We start from the raw sequence: 18,479 nt of genomic DNA on the forward strand, positions 1-18,479 counted from the left end.
TGCAAAAAAGATTTCAGATTCATAAATCAATAATGTGCATGCAGTTGGGATTGATTTGAAGTCCATCTTGCTGTCTTTGGTAACAATATTTCATGGGACCGCAGCAACCAGTGAGCATGCAGTGATTCATCACTGGCTTTTGGCCCAAATGGCTTGTCTTATGTCAAACACATTAATAGAAAGCTGAATCTACACTTAGGCAAGCAATTGACTTGACCCATGACCAAGAGTGCTTTCTCCAATGCGAGAAAAAGCGCTCTACTTTATTGCTCAAAAAGTCAAATTGTCCATAGCAATAAAGAAAGAACCACAAGTCAAGTTAAACAGAGACCGGGGGCCGAGATCTTCCAAAGATTTACAAATGTCTTCTTCTAGAAACACCTAAACCACCCAGGTGTGAAGAAGACAATCAGCCAGTCACAACTGCCTGCGGATGGTAACAGATTGTCACCGAAAATATTTGCGAATATTTGCAAATTTTCCTTCATTTAGTTTCCGTTGAATGTTTCAAAACTACTTTTGTTAAAGTCAAATTGTGGTTGAATTGTTAGCATATTTTTAATCTTTATAAATGGCTGAGACGATTAGACTTACTTTCATTCCAGGTAGCCCTCTTTCTCCCATATCACCTTCAAATCCTCTATCTCCCTGCAGATTAATGATGATAAAATAAAAACATGAGTTTTACTTAACAGAAAGTTTGATATAAAGCATGGAAGTATATCACTATCAAAACTAAAACTAAATGCATTAAAATGTACCGTACTGACGCGAGTATAGTCCCACCTTCGAATAAAGTCCCACCCCCAATTTTTCAATAAATTGCTGATAATTGTAAAAAAAATTGTTTGTGTTTTGTGTTTTAATATGCTAAGTGATAATTTGTGTTCATGTCATACTCTATTCATGATTTTAATTTTTAAGACAACTATGAATGATCCTAGCATTTTAGCTCTAGGTCCAGGGACACTTCAAAACCAAGAAAAATAAATATCTTAAAAAAATATTAAATTCCAGTATGAGTCAATGACCCCCCCACAATTTTGAAAAAATTTTCATCTAAAAATGGGGTGGGACTATATTCGAGTCATACGATTTCAAGTGTTCTTTAACACACTTTGTTGTATCACCTTAAATGTTCATCATAGTCAGTGATTTTGTCTGAATATGGTTACACAAAACGGACACACAAAATGATAGAGGTTGTTCATTTGACGTATCATACCATAAATATGGCAGACTACTCAAATGCATTCAACAAAAACATGATTGCAATCTACCGCAACAGTTTGTCTCACACACATAACAAATGCACTATGATCAAATAGGTTGATGACGACATTTGATTGAATGGACTGCACTGTGCCATGATTACAGTGAAGGACACCGGTTCAAATCCTTTATTTGGAGCCAATCAATAATTTCACACACAACCTCTATACTTACCACATTGCCTTCATAGCCTGTTCTTCCTTTAGTACCCAGAGGACCGAGGGCACCCTGGAAAAGTTAGAAAGACATAAATAAATAAATATGAGAGCTAGTGAAACAATAAACTAGAGTGTTTGCATACAAATACAGATTACATTATTTTATAGCTCGCTGACCTCTGGAGTTTAAATGTGCTATTCACGTTGAAATCCATACACCACCTGTGGAAGATATGACCTTAATCTCCCACAAAGTTAGTGAAGATTTCAAATGGAGTCACCCATTCAGGTAGTCCCATTTGAAATTCACACCCTCTGTGTGGAAAATTAAGGTCATGTCTTCAATGGAATTCAAAGGAAAAAGCCCAATGCAAATGTACCTGTGTGAATATATGAGGCTAGGATGCTATCATTTTTATACCATTGCTGCATCACATAATGACCTGCTACAAAGAAATGACCTTTAAACCCTTTGAACCCTGACCTACCACATAGTCCCGTACATCCAACCCTGAGCTTCCTAATGCACTCGAAAATCGCCTCAGCATTTTGCCCGTCACGCCAAAAGAAAAGGTCTCCGACCCCTGAACCCCGGTCTCCCAGATAGCCAAAGGATTCCGATGTAAACAAAACATATCGCAATTGATGTTACGTGAGCCGCTTCAGCGACTCTTCAGGTTTTTGACATACCATGTTAGAAGCCTCTACAGCGGCTCGTCGGGACTACGGTACAGGTTACCGTGAGCCGCTATGGCGGCTCATCGGGTTCGAAGGGTTAAAAGTCGCAAGTTGGTAGTTTCGAAATGCCCTGGCTTCTGCGTTGGGTTGGTGTTCTTTGTTTCACATGCACCTGTTCAAGTCAGAAGTATGGCTGTACGTCCTTGAATGGGAGCACAATGGCCATTCGTGACGGACATACTACAGGCTTGTACAGGTACACGGCGAACAAAGAACATCAACTCAGTCAGTCATGATGTCTCGAAACTACCAATTTGCAACTTTATACTCATTTCGCTGTAGCAGGTCACATATAGCTATTAGGAACTCACCACTCATAAAACCAAAGTCTCTTCAACAATCATAACAAAAAGGAAGGGAAAACGCTTCTGGGGTGCGAATAGTTTAGTCATCATTTTCAAAACTCAATTTCTTTATGTAAATTGCCTTCTCTTGCTCAAATCAAGATGTATTGAATAAGCATAGTATCAAAATACACAATTTTCCATCAGCAGAACCCAGTGAGTCTCTTATTGAGTATTAAAATCATCAAGAAATTGCCACATATTTATAGGGGTATTGCATGATTCTATAGGATCTTCTCTTTAGGGTATAATTCAATATCACTGAAAAAAGCTTATTTTCAAAATTTCAGTTGATTCGGACATTAAATTTGCAAGTTATACATAATTGCATGTATTACGGCGTAAGCATAGGCTACTGTGTTGTAATTTAGGGCTGTCAACAGCCAGAAAATGTGAGATGCAAGATGTGTTTTGTCAAGCGATTGAATCTGCAAGAAAGGTTATGTAATATGGTGTAGTTTTAGGTTTCTGATTGTATAAAAATCTCAACTATTTTGGAATAAGTTGGGGGATGGGGTAATGAGGCTGTGTATCATGAAATGCCTCTTCAAGTGTTACAACATTTATGTGCGGAATTTATATCATTACCTTAGAAAGCTCCTTTGCTGACCAGACCCAAATTAAAGGAACTTGGCCTAAGTGCTAACTACTTGCTTTAAATACATTTAACACTGACCTTTTCACCAAGTTCTCCTGCTTCTCCCTCTGGGCCCTCTGGTCCCATATCTCCTCCAATACCAGGGTCACCTTTTGGTCCACTTAGTCCAGGTGGTCCAGGAAGACCCGGGATCCCTTGTGGTCCTATTTGGCCATCTATACCTCTTTCACCTTTCCTACCCTTCATCAAATCAGAACAAAATAACACAAACTGCGTTGTTTTAAAGAGGCATTCTGAGACTGTGAACTAAGATAATATCTCTTCAATTTTGATTTGAAAGTAAAGGGACATGTGAAGATCTTCTGTACAATATAAACTGAGCTCAAAAAGAAACTTATAATTTATCACAAGGTCATATCTTGAAATCCTGTCCATCAAATTGAACCAAAATTACACACAGATTTACTTCAATACTCTAGGCCTCCTCTTAACACATCATTGTCAGTAACCAAGCAGTTATCCAACTAACACAACAGCAAAATGCACATGACATGGGACAGCTTCCTGGACCACATTCACAGCCCAGCCCTGTTTCATGAAAAAAGTGTATGAAAAGCAGAAAGCAGCACCATTGTATCATCTGTGCAAGGATCTTGTGTGCATTCTCACAGATTTTTTGTCCTGGGTGCCAAATGCTGGGCTGTGAAAGTGAAGGAAGTCCAGGAAGCTGTCCCATGACAATGCATTTTGTTGTTGTGTCAATTGGACAACTGCTTGGTTACTGACATGTGTTTTGAGTAGAGTATTAAGGTAATCCTGTGTGTAATTTTGGTTCATTTTGATTGACAGTATTTTAAGATATGACCTTGTGATTCACAGTTTCTTTATGAGCTCAGTTTAGATTGACAAGCTTCTATAAAAATTGATCAATATTTATTGTTTACGGCAGCGTAAACATATAGACCCTGTCAGCTATGCATGTGTATAAGGTGTCTAGGGGTTATTCACAGCGCAGGCATTTAAACATGGCATCCTGTGACAGACAAAGTTACACTGTAACTTTAAGGCGACAAAAAAAGAAAACCCTGTTCTACGGGCCTGACCGACCCAGATTTTGAACAAATTGGGGAATTTTTTTTTCCTGTACAAATGAATGCCGACCCAAATTTCGAAAATTTCAGTAGCAAATTGTTTTTTGTATTTTCCCAAATCGCTAAATATTTACAGATTTTAGTGCTTTTTTGGGTCATTTAAAAAAAAAAAAAAAAAAAAAAAAAAGACCGACCGACCCTACTTGAAAGGTCCATCCGCCCCGTAGAACAGGGTTTCTTTTTTTTGTCGCCTAACAGGGAAATGTGGGGTAAAAGTTGTGTTCAGTCATGTTACCTGTATTGACTTGAATCACATTTTCCATAGTATTTTCGATAATCGCACCTGAAGATGTTGAGCTCAAGTTCTTGCGGAAATTGCAACAAAAAAAATAAAAAAATAAAAAAATCGACCAACCAACCCAGGTGTTGGCCCCTAAAGAGCAAGTCAACTATTTTTTATAGCATTACTGCACAGACTTCATATTTCTCTGTTAGTAGAAATAATATCTTAACATTCTATGTATCACCTCTACTCCTGGTGGTCCATCAATTCCAGAGTAGCCAAGATCACCTCGAGGTCCTCTTTGTCCTGGCTCACCTGGTAGTCCTCTGTCCCCTGTATCACCTCGATCTCCCTACATTATAAAAAAAAACAAGTGTTATATCGCATTAATTTCATCATTAATATCATCTGATCCAACTAGGCAGGCAAAGGAGACAATGGGCCATCCAATTTGAAGATTAATTTAAAGACAAGTCTTCCACATAGGGAGTACAGTTCAGATCAGATTGTGTCACATAATTTAACATAGCGATAAACTCTATGCACAAAGTGCCCTCCAGAAAACATCCCAACAGCAAATAAGGGCACGGACCCTTCATTCTTGTTTGGATTTTCAGAGGAGAGGGCTCCCTATTTGTATGAGAAATTTACCTTATGGTAAAGGAGCCCATGTGTGCCATTGGGCAAATCTTGTCACATATAAAAACATGCTATAAATTTTCTTTCTTTTTGCATCTATTGAAAGGTGTTTTTTTCCAGCCAGCTCATTATGTACATGTATGTTAAAATAGATTTATGTATTAAATTGTTAATGTAACCTACGTTTATTTTCAGAGGATGCTTGCTTCAGGCTTGAAAACGTCCTCTATTATAAAGTCTAACCTCCCTAGTTGAACCAGATCTAACATTAGACCTGGACTAACTTTTTTATGTATACGGACCTCAGACTGCATGTTTGGCATTTTGATTATCATATCGCCTCCAAGAACTAGTAGCCATTTTTGGCTTCCCAAATGGAGAGTGTGTCCCCTCCAGTCTTTGGACATTTAACAAATTTCTTTGTACTTACCCTTGCACCTTGTTCTCCTAATCGTCCTTCATTACCTAGCTCTCCAATTTCTCCTTTTTCTCCTTTGTCTCCCACAGGTCCAACAATACCTCGCTCACCAATACTACCCTGCGAAAGAGATCAACATTGCTGGTATATACATAATGACAAATACAAATGGAAATGAAAAGATTACAAGCCAACTTTGTGATCACCATAGAAAGCCATATTATACGATTTCTGTGAAAACTTTAATTTTGTTATTTCAGGGATGAAAACAAGCATTGATATAATTTCCTGCAACTGCTTTAACATTTCCTGAAAATGTGTATTTCCCTATACTTTGTACAGGGCACAGTGTCGACTTCCTATTCGATAAATATAAATTTAATACTCCGTTGGTGAGCGACGGGCGACTAGTATTTCACCGAACGCAAGAAAAGGAGTTCTATCTGATTGGCTAGCAATCGATCGCTTAGTAGTCAACTACAAACTCAAAACTGAGCATCGTATTCAATTCGATTGAAATCGATATTCTATTATTGCCGTGAGATAAAGAGAGTGATAGTGTGTCAATAATGTACATTGTATTGCAGCTGGATTTTACATGCATTCTTTTATATAAATTTTTTCTCAAAGAGTTGAATATGATCAAAATTTTTACTCAGGATTTCAAATTTTTTACCCACAAATTGCAGTTAAACATATCCACAGCAAAATACCGGTCCTCACTAATTAGTGTATTTAATTTCCAGTTAGTGTATTTAAGATAAAACCTGACAACAAATAAAATTTTCTTGCAATAGAAATATCATATGGGATACTGATATGGTAGGCCGCAACCGCCACAACGTGGAGCTGCTACGCGTAGCTGACTTTTTGCTCCGTGGAGCCAAATTGACCAATCATGATCATGTTAGAGTTTTTCATTACTCGGAGGTAAAACTGACTAATTAAGTACGACTTACTCATTACGTGAAGCGAATTTATTCATTAAGAATTTGCCAGACGAAGCGTCACGTAGTTGCAAGATATCCTCGGTCACGAAAGTTATGATTCAAAAAGTAGTTTATGAAAAGTACGAACTGACTTATTATTAAGATGGACATGCACTCATAAGAAACTCATACAGTATTGTACATAACTATATAGCTAGGCAGAGTGGTGGTAAACTATGCACACAGTTCTGCGATCTAGTAGTAGGCCATACATACTGTAGTTACTGTCCGTTTTCCTATATACAATACTCAGTGCGCTCACCATTGACGCGTGACCTCTACAAATAGTGTATGTTAGAAGTATAGGCCATTGCCTAGTTGACGTCACTACTGTGTAAAACATAACCGCCAATATTTAAAGTATTCTCTGAAATTCTAGAAAATATAGTTTTGTAACATGTCCTAAATTTTTAGCTAATTTAGGTGTTTGGAAATATTGGTACTTTTGTACCAAAAATATGAAGAAATTATTTCTAAACCGTGTTAAGTCATTAAGCTTCTCATTTTCAAGAACGCTGGTTAACAATAAGCAGACTATTGTCTCATTTCGTAAACAAAAGCCCACAGTATTGTTACCTTTAGTTCAGCTTTATAATCGTTCACCCAACTGAAACTATAATACCAGCTCATTGCTCATTGCACAGGTAAAACAGACACAAGTGCAGTGTGTATTTAACCAGAGAAGATCTGATGTAACATAGTTGAGCCGTTTTCATTGAGTGTTATCTTGGTTTAATAGCTTTTAATAGGGTTTAAGTCCTTCAAATGTCGTGGTGAGTTCTACTGTAGACATGACTGCATCATGATTATTTTTAAGTCAACAACATTCAACAATATGATCACCGTGATAGTATGAGAGTATCAGTACCGTGGGTGTCAGTGATCCTGGCCTGACACAGTAGACAAACAAACAAACAAACACGCCACACACATGACACATGCATGCAAGGTAACATTGACTATACACTAATCAAACAATGGTATTGATCCTGTACAACTGGTCGTGGTTTATTTACAATCGATTCATTTAAAATCCCCATAGTAAACATTAATTTTGGCAAGAGTTTTCTCTCTCTGGAACGAGGATGCATCCACTGGCTCCGCGTAATGAAAAGATCTAACATGATTGGTCAATTTAGCTCCGTGAAGCGAAAAGTAAGCTACGCGTAGCAGCTCCACGTTGTGGCGGTTACGGCCAGCCATATATTGATCATGCGAAAATCGTAAAACATAGAATAGAAACAGTGTGGCAGGCGCTCAAAATCTCAAATTGTATGCTTAGCCTGAGTTGCACGGCCTATCTCGAATAAAATCACCATGCGTAGTTGTTGAAAAACGTGAGGATTCATCGTACTATCACGGCACGGGATGATGACGGTGTGCAGGGAAGATCTACGTAAAATTTCCTGAAATCAGGAAATTTCCTGAAGATTTACATCCTTGTTGTTCTTTACCAAAAATGAGTAAATAATATTAGTTATAACTGTCAGAAAAAGTTTCTATCCATTTGCAGCTGAAATAATGAGGTAAAATGAAGGGGAAAAAACACTTATCATCAGGACAGTTTAACTGTGGAGCTCTGTTTTCCTAACATAACAAATTTGGCTGATTCAAATTAGAGGTTGGGAAGAGTGTAAACATTACAAAATGTGCCCCCAAAAAAATCAGGTTTGACAACATTAAGTCATAAGCTTTTATGTTCTTCTATGTCAAACATGATAACCATTTCCAAATGACAAATTTTACCATGTGCAGTTATCATTTACTATACCTAATACAAAGAGCTCTCACGATTGACAAGTGATCTGCCATGTGCACTGTGTGTTGGAGGTATAGGAGAGTTGCTTATATTAGCAAGAAAATGTCAGAACTATCGCTCTCAAAATGCCTGTGTGAATCAAACAGCAAATTCACTCCTAAAAACACAAGGGTGGGGTTGGAAAACTACCTGATCTATACATGCTGTACTTTCTGCCGGACAAGCCTACTGTGTTTTTATATTGTATGCTGAAATAGAAATTGATTGGACCTTGGACAAATATGTGACGGATGCCCGGGCAAGAGGGTTACTCAAGTTTGATTTGGGTAGGGGTCTGCCACTGAGAATTTCAATGGGGACCCATCAATATACCAATTTTTCAAGAAATTTGGACGCATCAATATACCAAAATTCAAAATTTTCTGCCAAATTTAACACAAATTGTTGTAATTTTTACAAATTTTCCTCCAAATTTTGGGGTAATTTAAAAAATGTTGGCTACAGTGAGGCAAAATTGGGCTATTTTCTGGAAAAAAAATGGTAAACATTTTGAAAAAAGGACCCATCCATATACCAACATTAGAAAAAGGGGACATTGATATACCAGAAGGTTGAAAATGCTGCCCACGTCTGCGGCATTTGTATTGAATACCCCAGGGACGGATGTCATATGTAAATGACTTCCAATGGTCTAAAATGCATTTTTTTTCAAATACAAACTACGGATAAGGAAAATTCATGGAATAGTTTCTTGTGATATAATACTCACGCGAAATCCTGCGTTGCCAACCAAACCAAATGGACCAGGTCTCCCAAGTTCGCCCTTAGTACCCGTTTCACCTGCTGGACCGCGTCTTCCACGAAGACCTGGTAATCCCTGAAATTTATGAAAATACTTGCATTATATTTCCTGTAAATATCATTATTTCATGCAGCTTTTCATTAATTGATAAAATGAATTTGCAATTTCTATATAGATTTATAATTTTCACAAAGAGGTCATGACCTCTCAATTGCAGATCAATCAATCAATCAATCAAGTAAGTTGCAATTTCAACACAAAGGATATTCACTTGTTGGTGATAAAATGAAGACACTCAATTAATCTTAATTTCTAAAATCATACTGGATGTCAACATGAAATAACATAAATGTCTTACATCTAAACCAACTCTGCCTCTGGGTCCTCCTTCTCCTGGCTGTCCTTTAGCACCCTGAATAAATCAATCAAACAAATCATATATCAATCAATCAAGAAAATCAAGCAATTAATCAATCAATTGATCAATCAATCAACTGATCAATCAATCCAAAGATCCAACGTAAGTTGTACATTTCCCAGAGGTATATTAACAGTGCGAGGTGACATGAGCCCGCTGGTCACCCATCCATATCATAACTGGCAACCAGCAACCTGCCTAGGCCCACAGTGTATATGGCACACCTCTGACCAAAATCCCCCAGTGCATTAGGGTTAAGGCAAAAATATCTTCTTTTTTTTACAGTTTGATAAATCTGAAGAACTGCAAAACCAATTGAGTTCAAAGTGCATTGTTTGAATTTCTTAGAGCCTTTACAATAAGAACCATGTGGATATGGATTTTGAAGAAAAAAAATTAAAACTGAGTTTCTGGTCAGCATAACTGATGTCAGCATTGTGATGCATCAAACTTTGCCCCCTCTCCCTCCCCCATTCAAAAAAAAAAGTTGTATTGCTCTTAAAGCTCAAAAATCAGACTGATGGTTAAATTTAATAAAATAATGGGGTTTGGCAGGCTTGTTTTTGGAATACATATGTGTTATGTGGTATGAATTACAAACAGGAAAAACATTTTACATTATTTTTGCCTTATGATAGAAAAAGCTACCTGCTAATTAACTTACCTGATCTCCACCCTTTCCTGTCCGTCCAATTAGTCCAGGTTGACCAGGCAGTCCCTAGATGCACAAAATAAACCACATATAGTACGCGTCACAAATCTCAAAGTTTATTTATGATATGATCAGATACACTGAGGATAACATTGGCAATTGGCATCAGGCGTGTAGCTAGGATATTTTGCCGAGGTGCAGAATTGGATAATATGTGGACTTTTTACACACAAAAAAATCACTGACTTCCAGAAAGTGGAAACACACACCAACATTAAACACCTGCAGCCATGGCGGGACATCAAGCCACCAGTCTTTACCAAAGCACACATACACACTGTCCAGCAAACACAAGATGTTTTACAGATGCCATTTAAAGTCAGGTTATATAAAGGGTATAAAACATTCATAGGCGTAGATCCCGGGGGATGGGGGGATATTTTTTCATACGCTTCATGCACATTTGTACCCTTAACTTATTCTGTCGCCAAAAGGTGCTTGATTCACTATACTTCAAGAAATATTTTCCAACCCCATCCCCCCCCCATGTCAAAAAGAAATCTATGCCAGTGAAAACTTTTTATTAACATTTAGACAACATGTTTGAAAACTTTATGCAAAAGTTTTAATATAATGTTAATGTGTTGACAAAATATTTTGCCAAAATGTTTGCCAAAAACAAAAAATTTTGCAATAACATTTTGACAACATTCTATAAAATGTTATTGCAGTGTATTTTATATAAAACATTTGTTCGTATGACCTGACATTTAAATGTTTTTAATACATTTTGGTTAAAACCAAAACACCTTTTTCACAAAAACATTTTTATGTTTGCTGGGTGTCTATCTCAATAAAAATTAAATATTGCAAGACATCTGCACTTACCGTAGATGCTTGAAATCCTCTTTCTCCAGGTGGTCCAGGTTCTCCAGGCAATCCTGCTTCACCATCATAACCTGGTTTGCCTGGTCTGCCAGGGGGTCCGAGATCTCCCTCTATGCCGTCTTTACCGTCTGGACCATCAGGCCCCTATAAAACACAATGTTGCAACAAGTGCAATATCATTAAAAACGCACTCACTTTTCTCTTCATCCTTTATTCCTTTCTTTCTCCTATTCTTCTCCTTCACCAAAAAGCATCTAGGGTGTTAGGGTTAATAGAACCTCAAATTCCCATTCAATTGAAGCCTTTTAACCCTAACACTACCAAACAACGCACAAAGTGACAAACAAGCAAAGCATCCCACATGATCGGAATGTACAATGATCCAAGAACACATAATATAGTTTAACCAGCTCGTAATCGGCGGGAATTGTTAGGCTTTTACCAATATGACTAAAAGTAGATCCATGTTAAGAGTGATATAGTTGAGCTGTCTGGTATATCCTGTGTGTGTTACAGAAAAGAGGACAAAGTATAGGCCTTGAATTAAATATTTGTGATGTCTCTGGTGAGATGTCACAAGACAATTCTTAAAACAAAATATATTGATATTAATCACGATGTTATAAGGCCCGCTGCTTACGAGCTGATCAAACTACAAGCATGGAGTCAGTGGCAGGGTCACTGACAACCCTGGGTCTTGTGGTTCAAAATCGAACAGAAGGAAACAACTTTTCTCTTCATCTTCTTCGTTCCTTCCCCTTCACAAAAAAGCACCTAGGGAGTTAGGGTTAATAGTTCCAAAAATTGTATTATTTGGCTGATTTTAATGACTGATTTATTAATTAATACTAATATCCTGCACCAAAAAAGTATCCTTACACTTGTAAAAAAATCCTAATTTTAAAACTAAATCATATTTGGGTAAATTAATTTTTTTAATAGATGCACTATCTAATCCTGCACATTGTAACACCTCATTGAATCCAATGTGACCTCAAGAAGTAAAGTTACAAGCATTTGATTAGACGAAGGTCCCGTTTTTAAAGTGACAATTTTTTTAAATTCAGAACCTGCTCTTTTCAACGATATTTTCATTTACATCGGATTCCTAGATTTCGTACAAAAGTGCCAAAAACATGAGTTTACTACATTTTGAATCACCCTGTACATTACAGGTTAGCTTCAACCTTTATACTTACCACTTCACCAGCTGGACCTCTCTCTCCTTGTTGGCCTATGTCACCTTGGGGACCCTATGATGGAATATTACAAAATATGTTAGGTGAGGCACAATGTCTAATTTGGTCCTATAGCGCTATTGGTGCCCCAATAGGTACCGATGGCTCTTTCCATCGTACATTTGCATGGTACTTTTATTTTTCATTTAAATTAATAACACTATATGTGACATGATCAAGGGGAATGAGTCACATGTTGCCAATTTTCAATTAGAAGTTTTTTACATCATTTTCTGGCAGGTTTATGAATGCTACATCTAAATCAGACATCTGGTTACCAAGTTATGAGCAATTTATCAATGGCTGAAAACAATATAAAACAAAAGAATTTGAACACTGTTTTTGCCAATATCTCAAAAACAATATTAGCAACATCCGACTCATTCCTCTTGATCATGTCACATATGTGATGCAATCAAGCAAAATCAGTCAGAACTCAGAAATATTGATTTGGAGATGCAGCCAAACAATGGAAATATTTCCTTTTGTTTCCTGTTGTTTTGGAAACTTTAATTGCTCATAACTTTGGAACTGATTGTTCAATTTACATGGGTTTTTTAATTTAAATGGGGTTTTGTCTGATTTAATTGTAACATTTTGGGTTGGTAAACTGTTCTTTCTTTCTTATTAATTATATTCAGTTTCCTCTTGTAGCGAGCAATCGTTTCCCCATTGTGTTTATTTGTTCTTGTGCAGGATGTGTAGCCCCATCACCTCCTTTACTCTATTTCACCTCAACTTGGGTAGTGGTGTCAATGCTTTTGAGCAGTTGCATGGCAATTAGGCTGTCAAACTTTCCATGTTTGCCTGCATTTGTAAAACGTGTGAAACGGGGATACATTTCCATTCCATTCAACTGGTGATACGCCTGCAAACAGGGACATCCCTGATTTTCTTAATATGCTAATGGGGCTATATACCCCCCAGAGGGCGCTGGGGGTGAGATCCCCTATTGCATAGTACAGAATCATGCATATACACATAATCTGATTCCATACAATCTAACTGGGGATACACAAACATGATTTTTTTCCAGCAAAGTGGGGACATATCCACACATATGCATAGCAACATAGTATAGTTGCGGTTGGATAGTCCCAGGTGAATGGCTAACACAGATGTCCCTGATTCACATATTTTACAAGTAGGGGCGTGTACATGCTCTGCAGGTGTAGATTAGTGTATGCGATGTGATACAGCAGCCAGTGAAATACGCACCTACACCACTACCAAACATATATAAGGTGAAACAAAGTATGTGAATTTATCATATTTGAATCTTAGATGGTCCAATTTTTCACTTACTACTATTACTTTTTACATACCAATTTTTGATCAATTATTTTACAATTACTTTAAATCTGACCATTTCTACTTACCAAAAGCCCTTCTAGTCCTGGACGTCCTGGTGGACCAGGTGGACCTGATTCTCCCTGTGAAGAGAAAATAAATTACCAAAGTACTTTTAATAAATTTGTATGCAGACGTCCACATTCTGATATGCAATGACAAAAAATGTTTCTGAATTACTAAATGTACAATCAAAGACAATATTGGCAATTCGCTAAATCATAAATTAAATAAATCATAGAAAATCAGAGTTTTTATTTCGTAAGGAGTATTATAGGTGTGCTAAGATGCCCTTCCAAGTGATAAGACCAGACACTTGTGGCAACACACAATTGAATGGAGCTTCAAATTTTATCACAGCTGTTTTCTACCTTTTTGCCAATATTGTTTTTATGAAAAAACACCTACTGATAATTTTCATGAAATAGTTTGATTGGCGTAACTCGACCGACCCTAAAAGTAGGCCCGACCTTGACTTTTTTTTGGAAAAAAAGAAAATTTAATTTTAAAAAAAAGAAGAAAAAAAGTTACAAGACCTTTATCAAATGCAATTTACAGCATTAAAAGTAAAAGTAAAAAAATCCCTACCTACCCTAAAATGTTAGGTTACACCAATAAAACAATTTTTTAGGCCTAATCCTTCGCTTTAATTCCCAACAAAATACATATTTATTTTCTAATTCGTTCCTCAAACGCTAATAAATTATTTTCATTGCCGCCTTCGCTCTTATTTGTGACCCCGCACCCCTCACGCCATTCTGAAATAGAAACATTAAGCATAATGACAATACGTATAGTGGAAATCCCAACTTCGGTGCAAGCGATGGGCAGACCCACATTTATACTCAACTCTGGAGATCCCTAATAGTGCCTAAATAGCAATAGGGTAAATAGGAGATATACTCCCTGATGTTATAATAGGATACACTTCAGGACACTTAAAACCATTTAGTGCAAAGAAAAAAGATACTTTTTGCAAAGGATTCCTTCTCCCTTATAAGCTCTATGGACCCACTCTGTACGTACCTGAATGCCTTTGGTGCCATTAAATCCTGGTGGTCCATATGGTCCAGGTAATCCAATATCTCCTTTACCACCTACTGGTCCTTGATTTCCACCATATCCTCGGTATCCTTTAGCGCCTTTAGCACCAGGATATCCTGGCTGGCCTTGAAGACCCTGAAAAATAGAAATATGTTAAAAATAAAACAATAACATTTCTATATCCTTCCCACCTCATTTATTTAAGGGTCTAATCCAAATATTTTGCACATAATTACTTCACCACATAATCAGCAAGAATCAATACACCAATTTTATCAAAATATTTCATGCCAAATTTGATGAAATTTGTTCTGTTTAAGAAATCACATGATTGTCTGTTTAAGGGTAAGGGCTAATTATAGTTACATATATGGAATTCAGGGCTGTAAACATTTTTTAGCCCAAATTGTGTGTTAAATAATCGAAAAGTTACCCAATTTTTCTCTCAACCATTTGTTTCTATGGGACAAGAAACTACCAAACATCGCGGGAGCCAGTGTTGTAAAGTCACTCAATTTTTTGCTTAAAGTGAAGCCCCACTTTTGATTCAAGTTCCTTGGGGAATTATTCAAGGTTAAAATTATAATGAAAATTCAGTTCTGTCTATCATCAAAGTAACAAGTGTATTGTCAGTTCTTCTGTGGAGAACTGGGCAGACGAGGCTTCCTGTTTAACCATTTGTTTCTATGAGACAGGAAACTACCAAAAGTTGCAGAGAAAATCTTCAAACATCATCTAATTATAGGCTACCAAATCGTGGGTTTGGCAACCCTGCTGGAATTAGGGGTACAGTCAAAATGAAGTTTGTATCTCCACTCCCTAAGGATGTGATTATAGTAATACTGAGAATTAAGGTTAATTTCTAACTTTTCTAATAATTCTTTTTGCTAGTTTCATGACAAGTGAGGCAAAACCTAAGTTCTCTATGCCTGGGCATACATGAAAGTAAATAATCCTGTGCAATCTCAAAGACGGATGTTAACTTTCCGTTTTCTTTGTAAGAAACAATTTAAGGTTATTTTGCCAATTCATCAACCATTTTTAAGCTTCAGAAAGTACCTGGATCTTTGAATATCCCTTAAAAAGAAGTTCTACAACATGAAAAAAATAGAAGCTACAAGGATAAAAATAAGATTCTTGGATGAATATGTGAAAGACATGCAACTGAAGATTTGTTCCTTAAACCAGAAATATAACTTCAGACAAGTATGTCAGAGGTCATAGGGCCTGAATAATTCCACCCTTTCACTGCTATCATACAAGGATTATTGGATAATAAAGATATTTTGTACTTACAAGTACAATAACGCCATCTCTGCCCTTTGGTCCTTCTGTTCCCATGTCACCCTGCAATGACCAATCATTGTATACGTCAAGGTCTCAGCGCAACACAGTCGCATCTCCGTTTTGGGCGAAAATGAGATTTTAGTACCGAAATTATCAGGACACTTATGCCTGGAAAACTTATGTCAATTGCCAATTTCAATAAAACCACACACCAGAAATATAGTCATATACATTAAGGCTTAAGAGGAAATAATTCCTTAAAATGCAATTTTCTCAAAATTGCCAAAAAATGGCAATGTTGCACTGTGGGAGGCAATCAAACATATAACACAATTATAAATTTCAGAGAAATAGCGGTGAAGGATCAGTCGGTATTAGCATAAATTTGTAAACCGGGAGTACTCAACCTTTTTTCCCGGTGGGTTCAGTTTGTATTTAAAGGTAGGACGTATGACCGTTCCAGGATTTGAAAATGACCCCTATTTCACGGGGAATCGAGGACATTTGCAGCAATTTTACCCCTATTTTGCGCTGAAATCAAGGAAAATTTGTCCCCAAATACCTCCCCTATTTTTATCATTTTGAGGACGATTTTCATTTCACCCCTTATCACGAGGAATCGAAGGACATTTTTTCAAATAAATACCCTATTTTTACCATTTAAGGACGCTTTTGAATTTGTACCCTATTTCACGGGAAATGAGGACAATAACGAAAACTGTAGCGGTAAAACACGGACGAAAGTCCTATAAATATACCCTATTTTTCATTTCAAGGACAATTTTGCTCCAAAACACCCCTAATTTGGACAATCATGAACAATTTTGTCCTCGAAAATTCCATGGACATTTCTTGAAAAGTACCCTAATTGGAACCATCATGCGTACACATTGTCAGTGAAGGCTGAACCCACCGGGCCTTTTTTACAACAATAGAAAAACGCTGATAGTAATGCTGATAGTAACATAGAAGTAATTAAAGGATTTTACCTTTAAAATTTCAATCAGAAAAGAATGCATTATTGCTCTCAACATCAATAGCAGAGTTAGAAAAAAGCTAGACTAAAAAATCAAAATTTTTGAAAGATCACCCCGGAAGCTTTTGAGGCGCCATATCTCTGCTTGACAAAGAGAACAATAACTCCTGATCAGGTTTGGTCAAAAGGTGCAAAACTCTGATCAGTATGCTCCCTGCTTCAAAATGGAGAGACATGGTAGAGCGCTTCCAGCTGACAAGCTCCGTTCCCTTTTACAGGAAGACCAGATACAGGACATCAACTATCCCCTGGGTTGTCAATCGTCTGAATTCCTTATTTGTTTGCTTTGATTTTGTTGTTGATTTTGATTGTTCTCAATGTATTTCTGTAAGCAAATTATTTCAGCTTTTAACTGAGTTCTTATAATTTTTTCCCGCAATAAATAAATTAATAAATACAAAATTTGATTCATATGATAAGTTACCTTTTCTCCTGGTAATCCATCTAGTCCATTTAAGCCAGCATTTCCTTTCCCTCCCATTAGACCAGGGAACCCTGGGAAGCCTGCTTCACCTGGATCACTCTGTAAAAAAAATCATTACAGTTGTTACCACTGCTGTAAATCATATACACTTTCCATCTGGAGAAATCACACAGATAAATTCTTGCATATACTGCCAGGCCTATCAATTTGACCACGGATCCTGGGAAGACTTCCATGATCTGTGATTTGACATAAATCTGCTAAATGATTCTTGTAAAACATCAACAGTGGCGGGCATCCTGTGGAATTGAGTAAACATCCCAACACTAGTGACAGTTACAGAAAAGAAAAAACATGTGCTTGTACTAAGCACTGAGTTTGACAATGGATTGACTACTTATATCGCACCATACTGCAGTTAAAGTCCGTTTTCCTATACACAATACACAGTGCTCTCACCATTGACGCGTGACCTGTAAAAATGATGTACGTTGGAAGAATGGGCACTTGTCTAGTTAACATCACTGTGTGAAAAATAACCAGCCAATATTTTAGCTATTCTCCAAACTTCTAGCAAATATATTTCTCTAACATGACCTAAAATTACAGCTAGGTTAGATGTTCAGAAATAGTCGCACTTTTGTAAAATATGAGCGAGGGCAAGGCATAGCTAGCCAACTCCCCGTGTTAATTGAATGGAGATTTGACCGAAAATATTGGTATCGGACCGCTCACTTCTGAAGGATGCCACAAAAAAACGGTACAAGCTACATTTTAACTATTCTAAATAGGTTCTAGAAAATATAGTTTTGTAACATGTCCTAAATTTTTAGGTCTTTGTCTCATTCGTGAACAATGCTACACATACCATTGTTTCCTTTCGTTTCCTTTATAATCGGTTAACCAACTGAAGCTATAATACCAGCTTTATTGCGATGTCGCACATTGAAAACAGACACTTGTGCACAACCAGAGAAGATCTGATTTAATCAGTTGAGCTGCTTCAATGAGTGTTATCTTGGTTTAATAGCTTTTAATGGGGTTAAAATCC

The 18,479-nt window shown here is 37.0% G+C and overlaps 1 protein-coding gene across 1 annotated transcript in view; it reads right to left on the reverse strand.

Annotated features, from left to right (window-relative positions):
• Window positions 1–18,479, reverse strand: part of LOC140166021 (uncharacterized) — a 120,779-nt gene that overhangs the window by 30,127 nt on the left and 72,173 nt on the right. The window contains exons 20-33 of the mRNA XM_072189394.1: window positions 17,429–17,527; window positions 15,978–16,028; window positions 14,664–14,816; window positions 13,667–13,720; window positions 12,249–12,302; window positions 11,050–11,193; window positions 10,174–10,227; window positions 9,450–9,503; window positions 9,059–9,166; window positions 5,554–5,661; window positions 4,729–4,836; window positions 3,189–3,350; window positions 1,447–1,500; window positions 595–648 (exon numbers count right to left, since the gene is read on the reverse strand). Of these exons, the coding sequence (XP_072045495.1) occupies window positions 595–648; window positions 1,447–1,500; window positions 3,189–3,350; window positions 4,729–4,836; window positions 5,554–5,661; window positions 9,059–9,166; window positions 9,450–9,503; window positions 10,174–10,227; window positions 11,050–11,193; window positions 12,249–12,302; window positions 13,667–13,720; window positions 14,664–14,816; window positions 15,978–16,028; window positions 17,429–17,527 (1,257 nt within the window). The remainder of the gene's footprint in view (window positions 1–594; window positions 649–1,446; window positions 1,501–3,188; window positions 3,351–4,728; window positions 4,837–5,553; window positions 5,662–9,058; window positions 9,167–9,449; window positions 9,504–10,173; window positions 10,228–11,049; window positions 11,194–12,248; window positions 12,303–13,666; window positions 13,721–14,663; window positions 14,817–15,977; window positions 16,029–17,428; window positions 17,528–18,479) is intronic.

Source organism: Amphiura filiformis, chromosome 12, assembly GCF_039555335.1.
Source record: "Amphiura filiformis chromosome 12, Afil_fr2py, whole genome shotgun sequence".
NCBI lineage: Eukaryota > Metazoa > Echinodermata > Ophiuroidea > Amphilepidida > Amphiuridae > Amphiura > Amphiura filiformis.